General features: G+C 42.4%; 1 protein-coding gene across 1 annotated transcript in view; it reads right to left on the reverse strand.

The window, feature by feature from the left end:
• Positions 1-649: 649 nt before the first annotated feature.
• The window catches only part of PRKAR2A (protein kinase cAMP-dependent type II regulatory subunit alpha), a 66,937-nt gene continuing 51,195 nt past the window's right edge, over positions 650-16,391 (reverse strand). Inside the window, exons 7-11 of the mRNA XM_055413777.2 lie at positions 12,978-13,079; positions 12,725-12,799; positions 6,269-6,334; positions 4,974-5,115; positions 650-4,498 (exon numbers count right to left, since the gene is read on the reverse strand). Of these exons, the coding sequence (XP_055269752.1) occupies positions 4,365-4,498; positions 4,974-5,115; positions 6,269-6,334; positions 12,725-12,799; positions 12,978-13,079 (519 nt within the window). The 3' untranslated portion in view covers positions 650-4,364. The remainder of the gene's footprint in view (positions 4,499-4,973; positions 5,116-6,268; positions 6,335-12,724; positions 12,800-12,977; positions 13,080-16,391) is intronic.

Consider the following 16,391-nt stretch of genomic DNA (forward strand, 5'->3'; position numbering starts at 1 on the left):
TGGTCTATAATCCATAGGGCTGCAAAGAATTGGATACGACTGAAGCAACTTAACATGCATGCACACAACATTTAAATCAATGAACTCAGTATAGCAGATTGCCCTCCCTAATGTGGGCAGGCCTCATCCAATCAGTTGAAAGCCTGAATGTCACAAAAAGCCCGACTCTCCCAAGAAAGAGAGAATTATCCTGCCTGACTGCCTTCATACTAGGATGTCGTTTGTTCCTGAGTCTTTAATCTGCCAGTCTTTGGATGAGAACAATGCTATTGACTCTCAGTTCTCAGGTCTTCAGACTCAGCCTGGAATTGAACTATCAGCATTTCTAGGTCTACAGCTTGCCAAACTCGCCCTGCGTATCTAGGGACTTGCCTGTTTCCATAGCTGTGTGAGCCAATTCTCTATAATCTCTCTCTCTACCCGCCTCACTTTTAGGCTGCATGATCTTAGTTCCCTGACCAGGGATTGAACCTGTGCCCCCTGCAGTGGAAGTGCTGAGTCCTAACCACTGAACCACAAGGGAAGGCCCCACCTTTCTAATTTTCAAGAGCTCACACCCCAATCTCAATAATGTATCTGCCAGATGAATGTTATGATGGCCTAGAGTCCTGAAATGAGAGGACAAAAACAAAACAGGCTGCACCAAAGATTCAGACATGATTTGTCAGCCTTTATTAACCAAGAGCAAAGCCGAGCCCTAGAGTTTCCTTTTAAAAAACCCAACCTTCTTTATGGCAAACAATGATTTTAAGTATATGTGCAATACTACAGAGCAAGAATTGATTACTTTCTAATCACTTATTCTTCAGAGATTAAAATACAAGTGTAAAACAGGTTAAAACAAGATTCTCCCCCATGATTTAAAAATAATTCCAATTGAAAGACACTTCAAACACTATGTGTAGAACGCAGGACCAAAAAGACCTTACAACATTTTTACCTTTGAGGTAGCACAATAATGCTGAATTAGATTTCTTTTACTACAATGAGCTCAGGAAAACAACGAGGAATCTACCTTTCATTAAAGGTGGCCTAAATGGTTTTCTGCAAATCCCCCATGAGTTTGGTGACAGTTTTCTTTTTTTTTTTTCTTGAAGTATAAAGATAGCCCTGCAGTGTGTAAAAGGAAACCCACGGGAAGGCTGCTTCCCGTAAAATAGACATTAGAATCATTGAACAACGTCAGCAGTCAAGACAGGAGGAACAAGAGGTAATTGTAGTGAAAAGCCAAAACAACTTGTATCTTGGCGAGATTGGTTTACAAGTGCATGTCAAGAACAAAAATTCCAACATTGGCCAACTGAAAACAAAATATAAAAGATGACATTCATGGGTCTTTTTTCTTTTGCTCTGTGCAAAAATGCTCTTTTAATTTCCATAAATGAGAGGATTGTTTGTACACTATGACAGGACATGGAGATGCTGTGTGTCCAGGGGCTGCTGGGTGCCAGTGGCACCTCACTGACCATTGTGACTAGAGAATCTTGGCAGTAAGAGGATGAACGGTACCTCTCCTGACTGGAGAATCATCTCTTGACACTTCCCTGCTGAATTCACTCATTAAGCCGTTCAAAGAAAAGCTCCACCCTGATTTCTGAGAAGCTACTGCAATCATTCATGACACATTTATATATAAGGATGACGGATTAAGAGGACACGGAAGATGAAACCCTCCTTCAGAGAATACAACCAAAAGAAGAGGGTGGGGGTGTGAAAAAGTGGGGCCAGTGGGAAAAATAATACTGCAGGTTAGACCTCAAGGCTCTCAGGAACAACCTCCACCATGCAAAACCAACAGCAAAGCCAGAACGGAGGGCATGAAGCTCTAACCCATTCTAGAAGAGAACGATAGAAAACAACAATCAGAAAGATCTCTTCCCAATAGATGCTCCTCCCTGTGACGCTTGGCTCGCAGCACAGGGCTTGCACAGCACGGTGTGGACAGCAGAGTCCAGAGTCGAACTTGGTCTGCTGCCTTCGACTCCCTGCACCGTAAGGAGAAACTGAAACACTGTCGGGCTCCTGGTGCCTTGGTAACAGCGTGTCCTCTTCACTCACACTGGTCCCTTGACTCCCTTCCTCAAGCCAGACTCTCAAGGGGCCCTATAGGCAGTGAGGGTCTGGACTGATGATCCATATGTCAATCCGCAGTTAGAGCAGGAAGACTTAAACCTGATGAACTCTACTTTGTAAAACAGAAACCGTCAGTACGCTGGGGGTGTCACAGAGCTTCTATGAAGGGGAAGACTGAACTGGGATGTGAAAGAGGGCAGGATGAGAAGACCTACCCCTAGCAGCCTGCAGGAGTGACTGGCTCGGAATTCACAGCTGGCCCTAACGAATGCCAGCATGGGGATAGGGTGGGGGTGTAAGGGGTCGCGTGTTCACACAGAGTCCTTACACAGTCTGGGGGCGAGATCTCTGCGTCACTCCTGAAGCCCAATGTACCTGTTACCTGCGTGAGAGACAGGTATGGCTCTTGTCTGCTAAAGTGCAATGTCTGCTTTCTTAATTTATGTGATAATAAAGCAATGCCATACAAAAGAAGAACCTTGGAAAATCATGGGGAAAAACCACACAGGCTTTCCCGGTACTAGCTGCCGGTTTTGGAGTATTAGTTACAACCTTTCCCAATTCTGAGAGCTGCAACGCAGGCTACCGACTGAGAGTCCTTCTGCTTTCACTTCATGGAGAACAAGGAAAAGGGAGAACTGAGCAAGGCGATGATGAATCACCACTCTCACAATCTCTCAACTATACTGTCTGTGGCAACAGCAGACAGCCTGGTTTAAGAGGGCAACGGTGACTGTATGGGCTCCATCGCTGTCTACAACAGGGATGACTTGAGCCCCAGCATGTTAAATCTCCCAGGGATTCACTGAGATATACAAGTTTAAGAAATTCGTATCAGAAAGGGCCTCTTGATTTAATATAAACGTGGCTATGACATCCAAATTTATCTTTAGGCAAATGTCACACTGTGCTTAGGATCTCTTGTAACATCTGATTCTAGGTCATTCTGAAGAAAAAAATTTCATTCTGAAATATATCTAGTTAATTACGATAATTCATCAGAACTCTACCTGATATAATCAAAAGGTTAAAAAAAGCTAAGTTACTTTCCTGTGGGATTAACAACTGGAACCCCAAATATCCAAACATCTTAATTAGAAAGGTCTTTGCAGTAATTCTACGAAATTGTATACCAATTTTTTAAAAACTAACAAAAAGAGTTGATCTTTAGGATGAATGCTTGAGTCAGCTGACAAACTGATATAAAGGAGTATGTGCAAGGGGAATTCTCTAAATAGAGGGGAAAAAAATTGTTTTTTCCACAAAGATAGCTGCTTTTTAAAAATTGATGGTTCAACAGCAAAGCTACGTAACCACTCTGGAGTAGAAGGGAAGAGCTCTGCCAGCACACTGCCATCAGCTGGTAGAAGTGACTGGAAATGAGACAGGCAGGAGTGGCCCAGGAACATATTTAGGTCAGATAGAGCAATGGCACTCCCAGACCCTGGCTCCTTATAGATGGACAGCAATCCACTCATGCACACTGCACAGAGATTAAACAAAACGAAAAGAAAAGTACTAAAACAAAAGAAACACCCCCAACCCAGAAAACCTTCCCTGGCTCTCTGCTACCTGAAGGATGTGCCAAACCCCAGTTTTCTGCTCTAACGTGGATTCTGATGACTGATCAGTGAGCTCTGGGGTGCTGACCTACTGGGCCCTGGGCAGGACCTCTCCCTAAGCATCACTGAGAATTGGGGGACAGCTGTCATGTGCCACTGTCAGCAGACAGTACAGTGCCACAGGCCCACAGACCTCCATCACATCTGCCACCATTTTCAACAGTAAAACCAAAAAGGCTACAATTGTGAACAAATGTGGACTTTCTCCAAAGACAGACGAGGAGACGGAAGGCTACAACATGTCCCTCCTTGAGAGAGGCTGGGGGAGGGTGTCTACAGTTACACCACAGGTTTGTGCCAACCTGTGGTAACTTTCAAAAGCCAGAGTAGCAGCAAGAGAGAAAAGGAAGATGTTTACACTTTGGACTTTGTATCAGGCACTTAAATTGTTGGAGAGACATGCCATTTGGAACCAAAGATGTGAAGACTGGGTTGGAGTGATCATGATGAGTGGTCTAACAATGGGCTTTCAGAAGCAAAGTGGAGGTGTGGGTTGAACCTCTCCCATCCTTTAGTGCTGACTTTCAAGTTTTCTAAGTGCCCACGGCCATGGCGATGGCAGCAGCGGTGGCAACAGCAGGAATGGGTCTGTCATGTCTTCTGTTCGTGTTCTGTGGCTGACCGGAAGTTTCTGGTGTCACACTGAGAAGGCTCTGGGGTGTGGCACACCTACTGCCCGGGATCGATCAGATCCATGCTGGAGCCAAACATCTTCACCAGCTGTTCCTCGTAGTGCGAGATGTTCCTCTTCATGATGTCCATGCAGGGCCCCAGCAGCCTCTCGAACGCTTGCACATCCATAACTGTATTGTTAGAAAGAGATGAGGGAGAGAATGAGTTCTCTACACCAGCAAGTCAAAGTCGCTTCCCTCACGTAAACCTTTTCTTAAACATGTCCTTTCCTGTCGGAGGAATCAGACTACTGGATACTGGACACTTGAAAATGACGGGGTGTTATGTGGACATAGCAGGGCTATGTCATCTAAGTTTGAGACTTTGCAGAGCATAGCAGCACCCATTCTCTCTGTCCCCACACAGCTCTGGATACCAGTCTCCATCTCTGCTCTTTCCATACAGGCTAAGCCCGTCTTATTCACAGGCTATTGTCAGTGCTCAGGAATGTTTGCTAAAAGAACACATTCACCCATTTCTGGTTGGCCACACAAACTGTGCAAGCCTAGATGTGAGAGCTGGTGGAGTAAGTCAAGGCGTGTTGATGGGGAAAAAATACTGCATATTAGGGAAAAAAAAAATTAACGCACAAAGCATCTTCCTTACCTAAGCATTTCACATCCCCCACTGCATAAGCCGAAGCAGCTCTGGGTTTGTTGGTGACCAGTGCAAGCTCCCCAAAGTACTGCCCCTTGTGGCAGCGCGCAATCTCGACCTCCTGGTTCTCACCATCTTTGTTGACTTTAGTCTAGAACAGGTAGAGAACAAGACTGATTCCAGAATCCCAAGTAGGCACGTTCAGTTGCACACCCTTGCAGTCCCTTCTTAGTATACTTGCCACAATTACCTGCAGATTCGTGTTGCAGAGACTGACTGCACTGTGTAAACTGCATGGGCTACTCCCAGGGGCCTGGTTTAACCAAAGGAGTTGAGTTTTACCAAGAAGTGAGGTGTGTGTGTGTGTGTGTATATATATATATTATTGTAGTATATATTATATACTAATATTACATATAAGAAAATTTTGCTTAGGAATCAAGCCATCTTATAGGCAGTAATCATAGTTTCCTTTCTCCAGTGCTGCTGTTTAGTTGCCCAGTCGTATCCGACTCTTTGCCACCCCATGGACTGTAGCCTGCCAAGCTCCTCTGTCTACAGGATTTCCCAGGCAAGAATACTGGACTGGGTTGCCATTTCCTTCTCCAGGAGATCTTCCTGATCCAGGGATCCAACCCGCATCTCTTGCAGTGGCCAGCAGATTCTTTACCACTGAGTCACTGGGGAAGTCCTCTTTCTCCACACTTAACTTTTACAAAAAATATTCTGTAAAAGGTTTCATACTAAGTTGATTTAGTATTATATAGTAAGTCAGTATTTTTAAAAATTCTTTATTCTTAAAAAAAAAACTGAAACAATATCTAATGATGATGAATTTATGGTAAGAATCACTCTTTCCACATATGGGTCATTGTGTTTTCTAGGTCTCCCTATCCATCAAATGGCCACAATAATAACTGCCCTAGAGACCCCCTTTCTAGCATGCTAAAAAGGAAGCTTTTTCATAACCAACACTCACAATGTATTCTTTGTTATATATTCAATAATCTTCCCATTTTCTATTAGGGTACTTCCCCTTTTTCTTACTGATTTATAGGCCACTACTTGTCATATCCTTAATTACATAACAGAGGTAAAAGCAACAAAAAAGATAAATATAATAAATCTTTATCAATGAATGGGCTTAAACCCTGGTCTCTGTCAGTCACATATCTCACGTAACAGTGATAATTCTGGCACATGAAACACACTTCACACTATTAAAGCAAACAGTTATGTTCTGTGCATACACCTGGCATCTGGATCTCCCCTGGAACAACTCACATCATCACACATAAACTCACCTTGCTTTTGATCAAGATGCTCACTTCACCAGACTCTATAATGTAAAAGCTATCAGCCTTTTCACCCTGAAAAGGGACAGGAGGTGAGGTCAGAGCCATACATATGTACTGAGGGACACAGAAATAGACAATCTTCACATTGCCTGAGCTCCAATTTTATTTTCCAAACCTACAAACCAATCGATGGCTAACAAATTCAGAACAAAAACGGGAGGATCCTGATCACCAGGGATGTCAGTCCAACTATGACTGACAAACATCTCTCCTTCCTAACATGGAATATTCCCATCTGTCTCCGTGAATATACCCAGGCCGGCAACTGCACAGATCGTATTCTTACAGCTCATGTTGGTCAGCTAACGAGACCTATGATAAGGGGTAAGTAGACAAGTCGGCTGCAGGCAGTATCAAGGTGACTCCTGGCTAACCCTGGGTCATGAAGCCCAGCGATGATCTCCACCATCAAATACAGCCCTTCAGAGGACAGCGTGGAGCTGGAGAAAGCACCGCTTTGGTGAGGCAGGTGTCTTCATGGGGGCTGATGTCACTCTTATAAGCCTCAGGCTTTGCTTTGCTTGTTTTGATATTAAACCACTCAGCTGAACCAGTTATTCAGGTAATTCAACAAATAATTATTATGTGCCAGGCATGAGAGATAAATCAGTGGATAAACAATACCCCTACCCTTGTGGAAATTACAGTCTGGTAGAGTAAACAAACTGTAAATGACCAACATAATGAATCAGTAAATTACGCTGCTGTACTGGAAGGCAATAAGGGCCACAGGAAAGAAGCAGAGCAGGGAATGTGGGATCTGGAGTGGTGAGGGGGGAGATGTTACACAGCACACAGGAGCACCACAGTGAGAAAGTGAGACGTGAGCAAAGCCTGGAAGGAGGCGAGAGGCAGGCAAGCAGATACAGAAGAGGAGGCTCTCAGGCACACATCAGTCTCCGGCTTCTCACTTAACTTCTGAAGCAAAGACCATCTACATTGAATAATTCAACACTAATCATGTGCTCTCATTCCATGTGAGGGGTTGTACGTCTTCATAAGACTTCATGTCCTTCACGCATCACACAGGGACCACACACAGCTGAGGCTGACATTCCTGAGTTAATCTAGTCACAGGTTACCACATAATAATCACTTCTCCATAGCCTTATAGGAGGCTGTCTGTGGATTTCTGTGTTGCTATGTTGGGTAGGTATCCTGCATCCTTTGGTACATAGATCAAACAAGTCAATCCTAAAGGATATCAGTCCTGAATATTCATTGGGAGGACTGATGCTGAAGCTGAAGCTCCAATATTTTGGCCACATGATGGGAAGAACTGACTCCTTGGAAAAGACCCTAATGCTGGGAAAGATTGAAGGCAGGGGGAGAAGGGGACGACTGAGGACAAGATGGTTGGACGGCATCACTGATTCGATGGACATGAGTTTGCGCAAGCTCCAGAAGCTGGTGATGGACAGAGAAGCCTCGCATGCTGCAGGCCATAGGGTCGCAAAGTGTCAGACACGACTGAGTGACTGAATTGACCCTACATCCAGCCGAACCAAATCACCAATAAGTTCTATTCATGTAATACAAATAGCTTTAGGATATAAGTTGATGAGGGATGGAAAGCCATGAAGGAAACTAAAGAGGACCCAGACACAGGGCCACCAAGAGGGAAAATCATTTCTAGGTCCAAGAAGGGAGTTTAATAAAGGAAGAAGTGATTACCAGTGTTCAGCTCTGCCGGGAGGTCAAGAGTAATAGTCAAATGTACAGAAACACTCTGGTGACCAAGAAGAGAGTAGTGAGCGGTAGACAAGAATTGTAGAAGTGGTCAAGGGCAGTGTCTAAGCCCTTTGTTTAGAAAGATACATAACAACCATAATTTAAAGTACTCATTTCAATGCTACAGCTTGATGAATTTTTACACTTGTATACACCTGGGTAACCACCCCTAGATCAAATGAAAACTGCCTGAGTAACCCCACTTTTATATTCTTGTGCCCGAATTCCTACTCTTTTGTTTGTGTGTATGTGTTAATCGCTCAGTTGTGTCTGATTCTTTGTGACCCCATGGACTGTAGCCCGCCAGGCTCTTCTGTCCATGGGATTTTCCAGGCAAGAATACTGGAGTGGGATGTCGTTTCCTTCTCCAGAGGATGTTCCCAACCCAGGGATCAAACCCGGGTCTCCCTCATTGCAGACTCTGCAGTCTGAGCCATCAGGGAAGATACTCTTATGTTTGAGATATACCAATAAGGAGTAAACCTGCAAAACCCTGGGCACCGCAAGCACCGCCATCCCCAGTAAAGGCAATTCCAGGTCAGTACATGCGCATGCATGGACTTTCCCCTGTGAACTCACTGTGTGGCTCTCGGCCTGCCCCTCAGGACCTGTGAGTAATAAACCTTGTTTTTTCAAAGTTCCCAGATGGTTGTTGCTCAAGGTGCATCTTGCAATCATAATAAGAACCAGGAGGGCTGGTCCAGCTATGGCGTTGGCTCTGCCAGGGTAAATGTTTGTCAAGGCTCACCACAAGTATTAACAGTATGGGCACAGATGAGTGCCCGGGCATTCCTAGCCAACAGCATCACTGTCAATAGGCTGAGACTGTCACAAAAGACTCACTATTAAGATGTCAACTACTCCCCAAACTTATCTATAGATTCAACTTATGTAATCCCAATAAAAAAGCTCAGCAGGTTTTTTTGGTAGAAGTTGATAAGGTGGTTGTAAAATGTATACAGAAATGCAAAGAGCATAGCACAGACAAAACAATTAAGACAAAGAACAAAAAATTTGGAGGACTTTAAACTATCTGATTGAAAGATTTACTATAGAAAGTTACTGTAATCAAGACAACACAGCATTAACTGAGAGACAGGCATAGATCAGTGGAACAAAAGAGACCAGACACAGACCCAAACACATATGGGCGACTGATTCTCACTGTGACCCCATGGACTGTAGCCCGCCAGGGCAATGTCCAGGCCATGGAATAGGAAAATGGTGCTGAAGTAACTGGACATCCATACGAAAAGGTCTAACCGTCTCTATCTTGTAACTAATTCAAAATGGATCACAGATCTAAATGTAAGATCTAAAACTATAAGACTAGAATTGCATGGTTCAGTACAGGAGCCACTAGTCACATGTCACTACTGGGCACCTGAACTGTGGCTTGTATAAATCCATAGGTGCTGTAAGTGTAAAATATACATTCAATTTTAAAGACTGAATAGCCTCCAAATGTAAAATATATCATTATTAAATTGTTATACCACTTAGATGTTGAAATGTAATATTTTAGATATAGTAGGTTAAAATACCCTATTCAAATTAAAGTTCACCTGTTTTTTTTTAATTTGGCTACTAAAATACTTTAAATTGTACGTGGCTCACATAATATTTCTACTGAACAGTACTTGCCTATAAGTTAAATAAGAGAAAATCTTATTGATTATGCAAACTTTTTTTTTTAAGTAGGACACAAACAGGGTGAATTATAGGAGGGAAAAAATGACAAACTGGACTTGTCAAAATTTAAAACTTTTGCTTTTTAAGGTATTACTAATAAAATGAAGAGACAAGCCTCACAGCCACAATCTGGGAGAAATCTTTACAAATCATTTGCCTGGTAAAGTATTTGTTCTCAGAGTTCATAAAGAATTCTTACAACTCAGGGGATTCCCTGGTGGCTCAGTGGTAAAAAATTCACTTGCCAATGCAGGGGACACAGGTTCAATCCCTGGTCAGGGAAATCCCACAAGCTGTGACTAAGCCCATGGGCCACAACTACCGAGCCAGTGCTCTGCAACGAGAGAAACCACTGCAATGAGAAGCCAGGGCACCACAACTAGAAAGTAGCCTTCGCAACTGTAGAAGGCCTGCATGCAGCAATGAAGACCCAGCACAGCCATAAATAAATCTTTTTTTTTTTAAGAATTCTTACAACCTAATATATTTAAGAAGCCGAATGACCTAATTTAAAATAGGGCAAAAGGTGTCCTTCAACAAAGAAAACATATGGATGAAAAAGCAATCACAGGAAAAGATGCTCACCATCATTAGACATTAGGTAGATGTAAAATAAAACCAAAATGAGATATTCACACTAGGATGGCTAACATTAAAGACCTGATACTAAGTGCTGATGTGGATGCACAGCAACTGGAACTCTTGAACACTGTTGGGGGAATGCACAATGGTACAGACATCTTAAAAAACATTTTGGCAACCTGTGAAACGAATGTTTACCACGTGACTCAGCAATTCCATAAAAACATACACCCATGCAAAGACTTGTATGTGAATGCTTAATGAAGCTTTATTCATAACTGCCAAAATTTGGAAAGACCCCAAATGGCTCTCAACTGATGAGTGGAAAGACAAGTTATGGTATATCTGTATAATGGAATACTATTCTCCAACAAAACAGAATGATCCTCTGAAACATACAACATAGATAAACCTCAAAAACATTATGCTAAGAGAAATAAGTCAGACACAAAAATACTATACATTATATGGTTCCATTTGTGTGAACTTCTAGAAAAGGAATTTCTAAAGTGATAGAAAGCAGATCAGTGGTTTTCAGGAATAAGAGGGTGGGTGAGGGGATTTACTTAAAATACAAACAAGCAGCTTTTTGAGGTGATTAGAAAAGCTCCACACTATGATTACAGGGGTGGTTGTAAAACTCTCAAATTGTATACTTAAACTTGGTAATTTTACTGTAAGTCAAATACAGGGTAACAAAGCTGACCAAACAGACAAGCAGACAAACAAAACAACATAAAATATGGTTTTTGCAGTTGGTCTGGCGTGGGGCCCAGGAACCAGAATACCTAACAATATCTAACATTCTGATATGATGCTAATACTGCTAGTCCTTAGAGAAGTCTTGGTCCAGTGACACAGACAAAAGGGGTCTATAATAAGGTGGGTATCATCTTAATTTGTGTCCATTCTGCACTACCACCTAGCACTCCTAACTTCAAGAACACACATATCCCAGAAAACACTGTGGGTTTTTATACCTCTTGATATACCTCCTGAAGGCCTGGGGCTTTCAGGACAAAGTAGAGGTCCTCTGGGGGTAAATTAAAGCACTGCAGGTTCAGAAACAAATGTGGCCAGTCAACACATTCCATCTCAGCAACTCAGCTGCACGTTCTTCCCATACCAGGACACCTGGCCTGGAACACAGCTCACACCCACGGCCTTTGCTTATACTGTTCTCTTGCTCTGGAAGATCTTTCCCTGACCTCAACTGCTGAAAATGCACTTGTTCTTTCAGCTTAGTTCAAAGGTTGGTTCCTCTATGAAACCATATGGAATACTTCCTTTTCTACATTCTCATTGTCATTCTTTCCCCTCTCATTATAGCACTTAAATTTGGTCCCATTTGTCTGTCTTAACCTTTACTTACTGAATCAAACCAACTTCTAATTAAAGGAATTATTAACAGTGGGGCTATCTGGAAAACAAAGGCATTTGGAGATGCCACTTAGACACCATTTATTCGTTAGTCCTTTTCCTCAGGGGGCATCTCTCTCTCCTTCTGTGAGCAGTCTGACTAATTTCTGTGGCACTGGTTGGGTCAACTCCACCTCCAGACCCCAAGGGTGGTCTGGGGATTTAGGCTGGTCCACTCTAAGTCTTCCTTCCAGTCCCAAGCTGAGGTTCAAGGAGGGCACATTCCTCAACCAGACCAACCAGACATCTCCCCAGTGCTCCTTTTGTTTTTTTAATGAAAAAAACTTTTTTGGCTTCAGTGTGCAGCTCGTGAGATCTTAGCTCCCAGCCTGACCAGGGATTTAACTTGTGCCTCTTGCAGTCGAAGCATGGAGTCCTAACCACTGGACTGCCAGGGAAGTCCCATTCCCAGTGATCTTGCCAGAACCACTCACAGAGAAGTTTATAACATGGGAATGGAAATATAAAATGGAAAAATCTATAATACCTTTTACACATAATTTAAAAAGCAAACAGTAGATAAGGAAAATCATTACACAGCACTTATCATAATGTTCAAGTTCACTGTGGCGATCCTTACAGTACCTGAAGTAACATGACAGAAGGGTACAAAGGAAACACTAAAGCCACCTTACAAATCCGGTCAATCACTGAAGACTGCCGTGTATTGGGTTAGCTAAGAGACACTTTGGGCCAAACAGAGAGAGAAAATACACAACCCTCTGACCTCCAGCTTTTAACAGTGAGGAAGGAGGCTTACTCAGGGTTAAAAGAAAGCGATATCCAAAAGAACAAAACCAGAAGCCAAGGAAAGGTGAACAGAGGCCAGAGATGAACATCAATGGGCTTCAGAAGATTCTGCAGGAAGTGTGCCTGAGTACCTCGCAACATGAGTTCCCCAGGATGAGTGGACAAATGACACACTAGTCCTTCAGGAGGTGACTTCCGAAAAAGGAGCTGCCTGAGGTCCCCACTCACCTGAGTGATTATGCGCTCTCCATCTTTATAGACCTTTTCTCCTATTACATCCACGATCTTCATTCGTTCTGACACCTGAAACAATGAACACACAAATTCTAAGGAAAAGACCTTAAATAAAAGTCACAAATACTGACAGTATCTATACAATATTGAAATGGGCTAGAATAGTTATGAATTAAGAAACCTAACAAGAGAATTGTTTTAACAGCCTAAGTCCCCATATACAGACTCTTATTAAAATAGGCTTTACCTCTAATGATTTAAGAAGTGGCACAGATTCAATAAATGATTCAAACATCTTCCTCTTTTTTGCATTGTTTTTCACTATGATTCTTCTAAATGTCACACGGTCCTGTAAGAAAGAAAATGAAAATTCTGGTGAATGCCTGTATAACAGAGCATCTGTGATTTAGTTAAAACTATGCCACAGCAAAGATTAGAGGTCTTTGGAAGGTACTGGATCAGCTGAGTGTTTAATGGTATTTCAATTTGAGTCATCACTAGAAGAAAAAGATCTGCAGCCTGGGCAAGACAGATGTCTCCTGTTGTCACTTGCTGTCAAGTACTCAATGAGTGCCACCTATAGGTCATAAATAAAATAAAAAATTAAAAAAGACCCAAACATTTGTGAGCTCACAGTCACTGTTCAAGGTGAAAAGATACACCTTCCAAAAAAAAAAAAAAAAAAGGAGATAAAACAGTAAGATGGTTCTTGCCCTCAAGGACTTTATAATCTCAATGGGGAAGTAATACAAAATTTATAGGGCTAAAAAACCACAGTTCACGACTGCATATGAAATTTGCCAGATGAACTATAGAGACAAAGCAAGTCCTATAAGAATTCTGAGGACAGCATTCACAATAGCCTGGAGTGATCAAGGAAAATTTTGTTGCAAAAATATAAATTTGTCTGGTATCTGAAGGGGAGGTAGGTTTTATAAATAAATGGAGAGAGAAAGTAGGAAAGTCAAGATGGAAGACAGGCATGTGAAACATATCTTGACCCTAGCAAGTCAGGGATTCACACTCGAGACAGTTAACCAGAGTTATGGTCAGGTACTTCTCAAATACATGTATGCGTGTGTGGGTAGGGATATGCAGCCAGGAGAATGTTAATTGCCTAGGCTCCTACAAGGTTAGGCAGTTTTTTATACCTAAGTTAATTGCACCTTTCTGTTACCTTGGGCTCTCAGGAATAGAAATATTTTTTTTTTGAAAGTATACTAATGACATCCTAAAGGCTGCAAGAATGAAAAACAGTCAGGGGGTAAGGGCAAATGTAAGTGTAGGTTTGCTATTTTAGTGTTCTTGATGATGGGGTGGGAGCTGGGCGGAGGAATCACAGAGAAGACAACTGAGTCGAGATGTCTAAATAGATTCACTGGCTCGTGCGCCATCAGAATTCCCTGGTCCAATCCATGCCAAGTTCCATCTGCAGGAGAGGTCACCTCCTGTACCCTGTGCTCCTAGTGTAAAATGTGGCAGACTCCTACCCCCCCTTCCTAAACTGAGGTACAAATAATGTCTTCTGTCTGGCATTAAGCCAGACTCTGCCCCCATTTTCTTTCCATCTGTCTGCTTGCAAAGAGCCATGCAATCCCTGATTGCTCTAATGGGCTGCACCACTTGCCACTACTTTTTTGAAGTCCAAGGCTGGAGATGTATTAATATCATTTAAAATGTTACTGTTGTACTTTGGAATATCACTCCATTATCTTTAGACTTCAGTTTCCATGTGTTTTCTGGGCCAATCGAGGCCAAGGTTGCTGTGGAAAGAGAACACTCAAGATTGAGACAATGGGAGTTATGAAACTCCCTTCCTTATGTTTGAGTATACATTGTCAAAAAACTAGTTAATTCTAAATCCATTTATAATGTTACAAAGTGAAAGTGTTAGTCGCTCAGTGGTGTCTGACTCTTTGAGACCCCCATGGACTATAGCCTGCCAGGCTCCCCTGTTTATGGAATTTTCCAGGCAAGAATAGTGGAGTGGGTAGCCATTCCTTTCTCCAGGGGATCTTCCTGACTCAGGGATCAAACCTGGGTCTCCTGCACTGCAGGCAGATTCTTAGCCATCTGAGCCACCGATAACATAACAAAGATTACCACAGTTGCAGCAATGAATTGTATTTCCAGCTAAAGAGAAAACAACTGATATCTCTTAGAGTAACTTATCTGTGTTCCAACCTATCTATGCAAGCTTTCACATTTCCCAGAGCTCCCATGCGGAAAAGGCCAGTTCCTGTGACTGCGGAGGGTATAAAAAAGCACCACCCCAGCTTTCAGGGAGCTTCCAATGGAGCTGTGAAGAGGAAACTCCTATTTTGAAATGGTAGCTCCCTCAGCAAACAGCCCTGAAGTTCAAAAGAGAAAAAGAATGCAACCCTTTCCTTTGACTGCAGAAGTTCCCTGAGAAACATTCTACTGACTTTCATGCAAGCAAGACAAAGAGGGAGCAGAGACTAAGTGTAGCAGTTGCCCCTAGTAAAAGAAGGAATACGGAATCCAATCTGAGAAACTCAGTGGCAACATCAGGTCCTCCCTGCTTTAGCTTCAGAAGGCATTTCCAAGACCTTGGGAGGCACAAGTGAGAGTCACACTGTGGAGGACACTCTGGGGGTCACTCTCCTGAAGGAAGTACTGGAGTGCTAGAAGGGCTTGGACTGTAAAGCAAGAGAAAAAGACACCTAAAAAGATCACTTAAGGCAGCAGGGAGATGAATCTCACTTAAGATAGCAGGAACAGGAAAAAGACTGCACAGGATAAGCCAAGGAACTAGAAAGGCAGAGCAGGGATCTTAGGAGAGGGAGCTTCAGGAAGAGAAGGGTGGTGAGCAGTCCTACAAGCAAAGGAAGCGGGTGTCCCAACTCTGTAGCGCCCAACATACACCAGGCACTAAGAAAACAGCTTCTCTTGTGTCCTTCTGTTTAACTCTCATATCCCAACCAGAAGGCAAGCAGTTTTACAGTTCAGTTTTAATAAATTTCTATTGAGACTTTCAGATTACTTAGGAATGGGTTAATTTCCAAGTCTTTGGAGATTTTCCCGTTATCTTTCTGTTACTGATTTCTGGTTTCATTCCATTGTGGTTAGAGAACACACTGTCTGATTTCAATTCTTTTGAATTTGCTAACTTTTTATATCCCAGTATGTAGTTTATCTCAGTAAACATTCATGGGCTTGAAAAGAATGTGCATTCTCTGCTGTTATGTGACGTGTCCTATACATTTCAATTAGACCCTTTTGGTTGATGGTGGTGCTAAATCCTCTAACCTTCCTGATTTTCTTTCTAGTTGTTTTATCGATTGTTGAGAAAGGGGTGTTGAAGTCTGCAAATATACTTGTGGATTTATCTATTTGTTCTTTCAGTCTATCAGTTTTAGCTTTACATATTCTGAAGCTCTGTTGTTTGGCATATACAGATTTAGGGCTTCTATGTCTTCTTGGTAGATTAACTCTTTCATTATGAAAATAATAGGGTTAGAGTTTCTGTTGCTTCTGGTAATTTTCTCTGCCATGAAATCTACTTATCTGATACTAACTTAATTTCTCCTGACTTCTTCTGGTTAATGTTAGCATAGTATATCTATTACTGTCCTTTTACTTTCAACCTACCTATATTATTATATTTGAGTTTCTTATAAATAGCATATTGTTGGGTCAT

Source organism: Moschus berezovskii, chromosome 24 (genome assembly GCF_049115385.1).
Source record: "Moschus berezovskii isolate FMDL1 chromosome 24, NW_MosBer_1.0, whole genome shotgun sequence".
Lineage (NCBI taxonomy): Eukaryota > Metazoa > Chordata > Mammalia > Artiodactyla > Moschidae > Moschus > Moschus berezovskii.